General features: G+C 35.2%; 1 protein-coding gene across 1 annotated transcript in view; it reads right to left on the bottom strand.

Annotated features, from left to right (window-relative positions):
• LOC110456333 (carcinoembryonic antigen-related cell adhesion molecule 5-like) overlaps positions 1-2,167 on the bottom strand; it is a 14,357-nt gene extending 12,190 nt beyond the window's left edge. Inside the window, exon 1 of the mRNA XM_021507009.1 lies at positions 2,110-2,167. Within this exon, the coding sequence (XP_021362684.1) occupies positions 2,110-2,167 (58 nt within the window). The remainder of the gene's footprint in view (positions 1-2,109) is intronic.
• Positions 2,168-11,070: the final 8,903 nt, after the last annotated feature.

The raw sequence follows: 11,070 nt of genomic DNA on the forward strand, positions 1-11,070 counted from the left end.
CCAGCAATACTATACGTAAATAATTGTTTTCAAAGGTCATGTTTGATGCAAGTGTAGTATTCCTACCTATATGTTGTTGTTATATATAATGATATTGATACCTCGTGCCTGTCAATGACTTTTGCATGCATCTTTTTCTTTCGCCGCGATGATTACATTTGGCCTTGTTGATGACGCACGTGCGGTAAAATTACATCACTGATCTGGGTCAATTAAGAGTTTTAGACTGTCAGGTGACGATTTAGGATTTCTTTAATATAATTATATTTTTTACTCTTAGGGAGTAAATTTTAGCAAAATTTGAATCGGTATATTTCATAAGTAGGTATTCTAAACATGTGTATGCCAGTTTAGCAAATATGATAGTTTTTCCCCGACCAGCCCCTTTAAATATCAGATATCAACAAAAGCAACGCTCTTTTAGGCTTTGCCTTTTCATATTACGATAGAAAGTTGAAATGTCACAGCTTACATGCTACACATGTACATGTGGACGGTCCTATATGTAATCATAGAATATATTTGTACGCGTACTGTAGCTCACATGTACCCGTAAGGTTGCAAAACCTCTGTAATAACAATCGGAAGCGACTTGTTACCATGTAATAGTTATGCAAGGAAATCGCAAGTAATCGACAGTACAATCACTTGTAATCATAGTCAATTTTATCATATAAACAAGCAAGTAACCATACTGTAGTCGTCGATTAAGAGCCACGGTTGTTCAAACTTCAGACATTAACTTAAAAGGAATTTGCTTTGATTGCATATCTCCTCATACACTCTTTTTTCATCATCGTCTCTGAATTCAATCAAAATGTATCAGATTTATTATCAGAATTGTAGAAATTAGAATGACTTGGATGTCAGCGCTTGTAATTAATGATCGATTATGTAAGATTAAGAAGTGAATATAAATATATATTTACATTCTGTATGCTTAGACCCATTGACAAAAATTACATTCATAAATGCATAACACAGGTGTTCATAGAATATCAGCACGTGGGAACTGATAGTAACCTGATCACACTGCGTAGTAATACACTACAAAAACTACTCACTCGGAACGACCGACCTAGATGCTTAATTCTTACATCTTAAAATATTATTGAACTGTGCTTTGTGAAATATCCACGTATTCACGTGTCCTGTGCTACAAATAAACATTGAATATGGAACTACATTTTGTTGTGTTATTGTTGTTGAAGATANTGATATTTTATCACAAGAATAAGTTAATCTATTTATTTTTCATACTTACATGTATTAATACAGACATTCAACTCATAATTCAAGTAAGCATGAGTTTCCCTACGTTATGATCTACATTCAAAAACATATCTTAGATTTGTATTCTGGTCAATCTATTTAGTAACTTTCTGTTCAATATTTTCTATGATCTTAAGTAACCTGACCAGAGCTATGTTTACATGTAAAACATCATGTGACTTTGTGTACGAATGGTGACACACTGCGTGCTATGTTAACATACGAACACAATAATAACACAGTTGTCGCCAATAAACCAACATTTAATACGCAATTTTGATTTATAAGATATAATCAATATAGTTACGTTATAAAACACTCACTGCAATATATATATGTAATACCCGTATACGTAGATGGTAACAACTTCGTTTTGAACAGTTAGCTAATATTGCCTTACTCTATTTATAAGGGATTACCATATGATTACGGTATGGTATTTAAATTGAACGGTATTCTGTTGTCGCAATTTACAGTCCGTGACATCTATTACTATGTATGCGAATAAAACCACAACGCGAGTTTCTATGTATAGAACGAACAATCAGGTACGTATGACAAAGACAGTAACATGTACGAGAACAAAACAAAGTACAGGAGCATAACATTGAGGCACATAACATCTAACTATTAAAGGCGTATATATATTTATGCTAATCAATAAACTTCCACTGTAGGTATTTCATTTTATCATAGATCATATCATTGAAGGTATAGGTATGTTATTTACTTGTTGTTACTGTCATTGTTTTATCAGCGACAAGGAAGTAGGGTATCTATAATTATAGCCAGGTGTTATATATTTACTCTCCCTCCACCTTATATAAGTAATCTTACCTTGGAGTGTGGTGATGTACAGCCATAACAAACACTGTAATCGTCTGTCCAGTGTCATACTGACCAGGTCGATGATCACACAACTGGTGTACAATTTGTTAACGTTTACCCGAATACTTCCCGGTCTATTTTGAGAATCTCTGTAGCAGTTATGTCCCTTAGTCCACCCTTATCTCTAACATTATGACTGACAGGAATTGAACTCGATACACCAACATTACCTGGTAAGAGTCACTGTAATTGGTGTGTAAAAAAGACAAACATCAGAATATACCACTTGTCAAAAACTAAGGGAAAACCACAGAATATCTTGTCATTTCCACATTCTGGTGAAACCTCTGATAAATCCGTCTATATAATTTAAATTTGGACGAAATGTTCAATTTGCATAACATGAATGTTTACTTATGTTTTATTTGGGTTTAAACCTGGCATTTTCAGTGAAATTAACATAACGGAAGATCATAATATTTTTTATTTTTTTTTCTCTCTTAATTTTCGTCAAATTTAAACTAGTAAGTTATGGACATCTTCTTTCGTTTCGTCGTTTCGTTTCGTAATTAGAGTTACGTACTAACATTTCTAAACATTTGTTTAGGATCTTGCAATCGTTTCCATATCATATGAGAATTATGAAATAAGTCTAAAAATGTTTCGTTTTAGCTCGCCAGAGGCTTGCTAAAATGAAAATTTCGGGAGGGGTTTCATAATTCTTATTTGACATGGAAACGAGGAAACGAGTGTAAGATTCTGTTTTACCATTTGACTAAATTACTGCCCTTCCATTCGAGCAACATGAGCAAATGCATCGTAGTCATAATATTTGTTTTTAAATCACTCACACAACATGGATAAACATTATTATTTAATCCATTATTTAAATGTTTTGTACAAATAAAGAATTTCAGCTGAAATTTGTAGACAATTCTTAACAAAACAGAGCAACCACGTTCACACTTCGTCACAGCGCGCGACATTCCTAAACGTCACAGCGCGCGAAAGTTGATGCTTCAACAGCTTCACTGAAAATGACTATTACTGTCCGATTCGATAATCATACGTCGTTTCCTTGGTTTGAGAAGTGATGTTGGAGATTGTTGATAAATGTTAATGCTGGAATGTCTACCATAAATGTTGCCTCCAAACACAGAATGCACATTTCCATGGAAATATGGTGTAATCTCCGATCTACTCTCGGAACTCTACGTGGCTCTCATGTTGACATTGTTGTTTTGTAAGTTAGTTGTTATATGTGTACCGTTGTTCAGGACGTTTGTTTTACTCCCAGAGTTGGACGGATTAGATAATGTTTTGGAAATGTGTTTATGTGTATTGTCATCAATCTTTCTGTAATTATAATATCTTTAGACCCAACATACACTTTTACTACGAGACGTTGTGCGGAGTAATTTACTATCGTGGGAGAGTATGATGCGGTCAGCAAATCAAAATCGCTCCAGGTTATATAACTTGAGGTAATTAATTGCATTACAGGGGAATTATATGATAAAATGATTTATTTGCTACGAGATAGTATCAAGTTTGTTGATTGACTATTTTGCTCAATTTATTTAATATATTAATGTTGTTATTGCCTGTTTTTATTCTATCAGTCACGTGGGTATTCAATCCTGTTATAACACACCAATCAATAATAAATCGAATTTCTATAACCCGTCCATCATTGATTTGTTCGGTGACAAACTTATCCGCTAAATAACTAAACCACACTCACGGTTCACGACTTCTCGAACCAGTAGATATTTGGACACTGATTCACTTACACGTTGTATCTATACATATGTCTTTCGTTCATGGACACTTCAAGATGATCACTTATTAAGCCAAGTGGCGTATTGCTGTACATATAAATAGTAGGTGTGTGGTGTTTTTTCTCTCTCTTGTGAGTATTTATATTTTGGCGGATGTTGGAAACATGACTGTTGAATTGATATCGCGGTTCCATATTGTCCGGTACGATTACATATTGTTTAAATGGGGTAAAAACAGCTATGCAATCATCGGGTGCTATGCTATATACCACCTGTTAAGAATCTGTTAAGGATCTTCAAAGACAAGTTTGTATTGAATCTATCGTAATTCTTGTCTCAGGAACAATGTGCAAAACTAGTATTGACTTATGATAACACAGAACTCGAATTAAAATTTATAAAGCAACCCTTCAAAATCCCCCCTTTAGTTTTGTAATGACTAACCGAAGCAGAAACGTCACAGAGTTGTTCGCTCTTGGTTTGAATGGAAACCTTTGAAATAATTATAATAAAAGGAAAATGATTTTCTAACCTATACATAATATTATTGATGGTCCACGTGGTCGGGCGCAGAGGGTCTCGGTGTTGGAAGAAATCAGAGAACTCGAAAATAACCCAGCATTTGGTCGGGCAGGTACCAAATACTTTTTTGCAGTCCGATCTGGAAATCGAAATACGACTCTCTTAGTAAAAGGCGAATACACGATTCACTACACTTCCTGCAGCGCCATTGGTAAAACCTTCCAGACATTGGTACACTGCCCTTCTACCTACATTTCACAATTTGATTGACCATAAGATTATGTTTAAATCCCGGAAATAAGTCATATATGTTAGGATTGGGAGGGGGATACGAAAGTTAAAACAAGAATTACACGTCATTATGTGTCTCGCCTGTTCCCCCTTTGAGAATAAGATTCAATGTGTCCAGCATTGTAAGTTTGAGCCGAAGTTCGGAATTTTACATTTTATAAACCAGTTTAGCAATGTCATCAACATGAAGGTATACAAGGCGCAAGTGCGCATTGTAATGGGAGCTGGTCATTACAGATGTCCCCTAAACTAACCGCGCTTTCAGAAAAATACAAATGTAAATAGGTGAACGGAAGTCATGTACATACCCAGTTTGAGAAAAAATAAAATATATGTGAATTTCGACCAATCATGCAGAAGCCAGTATACGAAGACCGTCTTGTCATATCAGAAAACGGATGCCACGGTTGAGTTTGCAGTGACAAAATACACAGGCCACATACAAAATCTGAGCGAAATCGAGCAATATCTGAATTTTGACCAATCAGAAGCCAATATACGGCAACCATTTTGTCAAATACACTTACATACTAATTTTTAGCAAAATCGAACTGTAACTGATTTTCGACCAAACCCAATATGCGGCAGCCATGTTTTGTCCAATCAGAAAACGGATGCTGCGACTGAGTTCGCAGTGCCAAAATACACGTATTTTCCAAATTTTATTGTAATCGAATAATAACTAAATTTTGACCAATCAGAAGACATTAGAAGGTGGTCGTTTAGTCAAATCAGAAAACGGATGTTGCAGCTGAGTTCGCAGTAACAAAATACACCTAAAATGTACGAAATTGAACAATATCTTAATTTCGACTGTTCAGAAGCCAGTATACTGCGGCCATGTTTGTTGTCTGATTCCGTTAAAACATTGATGTTGAAACCCTTAAGATGGTAATGATCATCCCAACTTACAGTCTAAGTTTAATTAGTCTAACACTTTAATTGTTTGAGATACAACATATAACACACAGCTAAACAAAAACACTTTACATTGAGGAAGATGCTGTCAAAGTCACTGGACCGCGAAATTTAGACTACATTCATCACATCATGCATGGATTTTAATACATCGGTAATGGCGATAAGACGCATGCATGGTCCAAGTTTGTTGGTCTTGCACTTATACTTTTTGAGAAACAGAACTTAACACGAACCATTAACATCGATGAAGATGCTGTCAAGGTCACTGGATCACGGAATGAAGGCCACATTCAGCAGCTGATGCATGGATTGAGGTGAAGTATATTAGATGCATGTATGGTTCAAGTTTGGTTTGGTTAGCTCTTGACGTAACGTCAGATGTTGACGCACATACGAAAAGTCGCGGATTTCGCTACATCAGCGCTATATAAAATCTGAATAAGGATCAAATATATATGTTATTATATACCATCTTATTCAGTTTTTTTTTATCTACCTGAATATTTCATTAGAATATATAAAAGTTTCGAGTGCAACCTAATAATCACCGATATAACGTCAAAATTCGCCATTACTCCAATGTAATGTGTAAAATAAACGGGTTACGCGTTTAAATAACTTTAAAACTAACAACTGAATCCCGCCCCCGCGACCTCCGTAGTAGGCGAAACAAAAACGTATTTACATTGTATAAGTGATAAGCAAATATTTAATTATATGTACCTTTTGAGAAATAAAGCTCAACCCCCAGCTAAACGGAAAACTTTAACATAGTACAATTAATTAACACATCCAATTTACAGTATTTTTTGTTAAAAATCTGAAATGTGTGCAATAGTCTTCTTTATCCTGGATGCATGACAATTACTGGGTTCTTTTCTTATAGTCAATGTATTACTTGTGAAAAGCCTGTAACAGGAAATGCATCATATTACTATACATATTGTAACATTCATATAAGCTAAATCATGTCAAACAACTACCTGGCCGTAGCCAGTTACATACATTACAATAGCTGAATATGTATATTACAACTGTGACATTCGAACTTTATATTATATAGAAATTACAGTTTACACTTTATCTAATTATACAGCATAATTACAAATATATAAAATACCCACCTCTTCAATGGGAAGAGGGTTTTATCGGACAAAGTCCGCCGAGTCCTCAGTCTTACTAAATTGGCCACGCCCGATTTCTAAATTTACAGAGACTTCCAAAATATTAACTTAACTTTTAAACACAAATATTACGTTAATTAAATATATTATTCAATGGATACTACATTAATGTATAATGAATTACACTAACATTTTTACACGGGTACTTAGGTTTAGTGCTTTTGGATCTAGTACCCGCGCGCTACCTCTTTCAATTCCTATGCTGGCTAGGTAAAGTACTGTACGTACATATAGGTGCACGTATAAGCTGTGTTCGCTGTGTTCGCTCTGGCCGCTCTGTTCAAAGTGACCAGTTCTGCAGGTAAACTTACCCAGCATTCAACACTAAGAATAATAAACATAGACAATACGTACTGGACACACAGGTTTACAACACATTACATCACATCCGCTCAGTACCTTACTCGCATTTACACGTGCTATTTCCGCGCGCGCTTAAGGTTTTGCCGCAATGCGTTACGTACAAAATTACACGGAAGGCTGATTCCCGTTACATACGAACGCGTATAGCTAAATACCACAAATATGTTGAAAGCAACAATGACAAATAAGGACAATATTACATGTGCATTTAGGTGGTTATATATAGATAGGAGTATACTTCAGGTTCCATTACGATAGCTTATGCACTAAGAGAGAAATTTAGCTCAATGCGGAGCTAAATAGAAAACTTTAACATGGCCAAATTAATTAACAAAGTCCAAGTAACAGTAAAATATTCTCTGTCACCAGTATAACGATTAACTTGGTAGCGTCCTCTTAACTTAAGCAGGCATATGGTGTCTGTCTTTGAATGTCGTCATTGCGCTTTTTCGTCTGACGGAATATGTATCAGTGCGAAATCACGTTTCTACTTTGATGAAACAAAGTAAATATGAATACAGAGAAACGGACAAACCGTATTAGAAAAAAATGTAATGTATCGATGGTCAGGGCATTATTTAATGAACGTTTGGCGGGGATATCCAACATTACGATAAGATTGCAATGTTATTACCGTTACTTGGAATAGCGTTTCTTTAAAAAAATCCCAATGTGCTTGTTTGAATTTAAATGTCGCCGCAAAAATGCTGGGCACATTTAGAAATTATTTAAATACGGCTTCACACGGATATACGAGACACAGACTATAATGGACTTATTATCCTATACATATGCATTTCTCGGGAAGTTTGTTTGAATCCAACTGACCTTGAGTTTCAAAATCTCAATCATTTTCAAAACCGACATCTCAACACGGTATGAGCCTTAAGTCATTGGAAAGTGATCCGGATGTTTTGACAGCATTAAACTTAATTAAATGCCGTGACTTCTGCAGGTTAACATCCTTTGTGACGTTATCCCCTATCGGTCACGGCCCTGCCCTTGTCCTCTGGTATTGACGAAAGTCTAGACTGCGGTATACGTCAGTTGTCCGTCCACTGTCGTTATTGGTTGGTCAATCAAATTCTGTTACCGCTGCCACCATATGTGAGTGACAACTACTTAACTAAACTGTACCTGCCTGATAAAATGGCTATTGACCCAGCCTCAAATATACATACATTAATAATTGAAACTAGTGCAATGCGCTAAGGGCTCGATCTGACAGGCCGTCACTACATGTTATGAAGGCCTTACTTGCTCTGACGTTCACAAAATATGTTACGAGCCTAGATTTATAAGCGATTCCGGTACCTTACTTCAATGAAAACCATGATTCATTAAATACAAATATTTGCATTTATTGAGTGCCGACTATTTACATAACATATACAAAATCTTGGTCTAGATTCTGATCCCTAGGTTCCATAGTCAGCGGTATTGCCAAAAGGTGATATCCATGTTCGTAGTCTCCACAGTGGTGGGTCCCGTAATAGTTAGGACGTTCCGATCATTGAGATGTGTCCTCTCCGTTGGGGCTACATGTACTTCCCGACAGTGCCTGGGAGAGAATGTATGCCACCCCAGAACTCGTTACTCCCTTTGGTAAAATCTACCCCACTGGCCAACTGTTAACACTATAACAACACGCACTCTTCTAATTGCAAACACAATGTGATTGATTTGTATTATAGGCTGACTATCAAAAATATGCGGAGAAAACTTAACGTTGAAAGTAAGCTCGAAGTAAAAATGATAATAGCGGAAATTAGGAATGGCAACACAAAGACATACTATGACGATATTTCTATCTCCTGGTTGAGTAATAATCCCTTCACCGAAAACACAAAATACTTCACAATGCAATACAAAATTATACTGTTAACACTGCATTACGTACTGACTTTACAATACAACTGAACATTCACCGCATATATTCGTTATGAATGTCACAATATAAGTCAAGTCACTTCATAAATCCCTCACAACTGCAACACAATAACACTGTACAACCTTGTCAATCCTGTATACAGATAATTACAAATACAAAGTGATTGCTTAAATCCCTTATTAACCCAACACAATATAACTACACAGTAGTCACATAAATCCCTTATGAACCCAACACAATATAACTGCATAGTAGTCGCATAAATCCCTTATCAACCCAAACATACGTTATGATTATTTATCTGTCACCCAAATTGCATTCATATTGGCTGTAACTGCAATCTGACAGACGTTCAAACATTATATTTACATTTCAATATAAAACGACACTACAGGTTGTCGTTCTAGTAATCTGATAAAAAAATATCTAGTACTTGTAAGACTATGATTGAGAATAAGGAAATTGTTATTATGTCTTAATGAGTAGGGGTTTATCTCTCCAACTTTAACCAGATAATAATGTATACAGGTATGATGGTGTCCGTTTGTTATTTATTTTGTCCTTACGGACGTCATTCATATAAGATCTACAGTTAAACAATAAGTATGAACCAATCATCATAATTTATAATTGCTGTGCATATCTGACTCTACAGAAATATTATAATAGTTTGCATTAAATGAATGTAGAGCATTTTACTCAAAAAATAGTATAACATGCCCACATTACGTGGAGGTTCTTGACACTACGCTCTCCTTAAAGTTCACAAACCTTTAAAAGTAAAATTATTTAAATTCCCCGTTGCAATAGTAATTACCATATATTTGTTATTTGCCACTAAGCTTAATTTAAAACTAACCTGTCTCCCAGTTCCGTACCGGTCTCGTCATAAATGTTCAGATAAATATCTGCAGAAATCACAGAGGCAATACGAACCCCAAACGCGGAATATATAACATGTCCCAACCCTAAAGATCTAACATTCAGACCAAAAGTCGGAGGACCAAAGGCACCAACACAAAGGATTAGTAACTTGGACATTATCTTAAAACCGCTATGCAAAGATGTAAACAGTTCGTGCTAGAACAAGTTAGCATGTAGTAAATTTATTTATAACATGTTTGCCATTGAAATATCGGATTCTATCAGCTTGATAAACCTGATATCTTTCACACTGTGACAAAAATCAAATTTGTGAAAATATCACTTTTTGGTATTGACCAATCATCACGTATCTTGTATTCGCTGCATTCAAAGGCAACGCTTTTTTTTTCAGATTCAAATGACACGACGGTAGAATAAGTGGTTGGTATGGTAATGTTTGGTACACACACTTAAGTATTACATAGATATACAATTAATAACAGTTTTATAAGCAGTCATACCAGAAAATAGCAGAAAACGTCGAAATCACGGAACGTGAATATATACCGAACATGAAACAACCGTAATAAAATATTGATTAACGACCAGAGAATAAAGAAGGTATTAGATCAATCAACAACTATCAACAGCAATAAATAGCCCAACAATCTCAAACGAATACTATGCAAATCAAAATACCAAACAAATGAGAACTTTGAAGTCCGCAAATGCACTGACTCAAGATGTGGCCATTTTAAAGGAAATAACTTCTAAATAAATTCTGCAATGACAAGTAGGACACAAAATGTACGAGTCCGATTGCATAAACAACACATACATTTTCCTGAATATCGGAAAATCAAACCTTAGCGAACTTCTTGATGTATGCGGAAAAAGAACCTTAAGATATTCCCTTTTGATAATAAGTATAAACACGGACACTGTTTTAGAAAAAAAAGAAGGAAACGTAAGTCATTAAATTGCTTAGATATAAACTAAATAGTCTTATTTAAGATTAACCATTCATTGTATACCGTGGCACACCATATATATGACGTCAGAATGTACGGTCCTTCTCCAGCACACGACAATTACCCTGATACAGGTGTTGCTATATATAGGTTTTTTTTTTTTTTTTTTTTTTTTTTTTTTT

The sequence above is a fragment of the Mizuhopecten yessoensis genome, unplaced genomic scaffold, assembly GCF_002113885.1.
Source record: "Mizuhopecten yessoensis strain PY_sf001 unplaced genomic scaffold, ASM211388v2 scaffold8679, whole genome shotgun sequence".
NCBI lineage: Eukaryota > Metazoa > Mollusca > Bivalvia > Pectinida > Pectinidae > Mizuhopecten > Mizuhopecten yessoensis.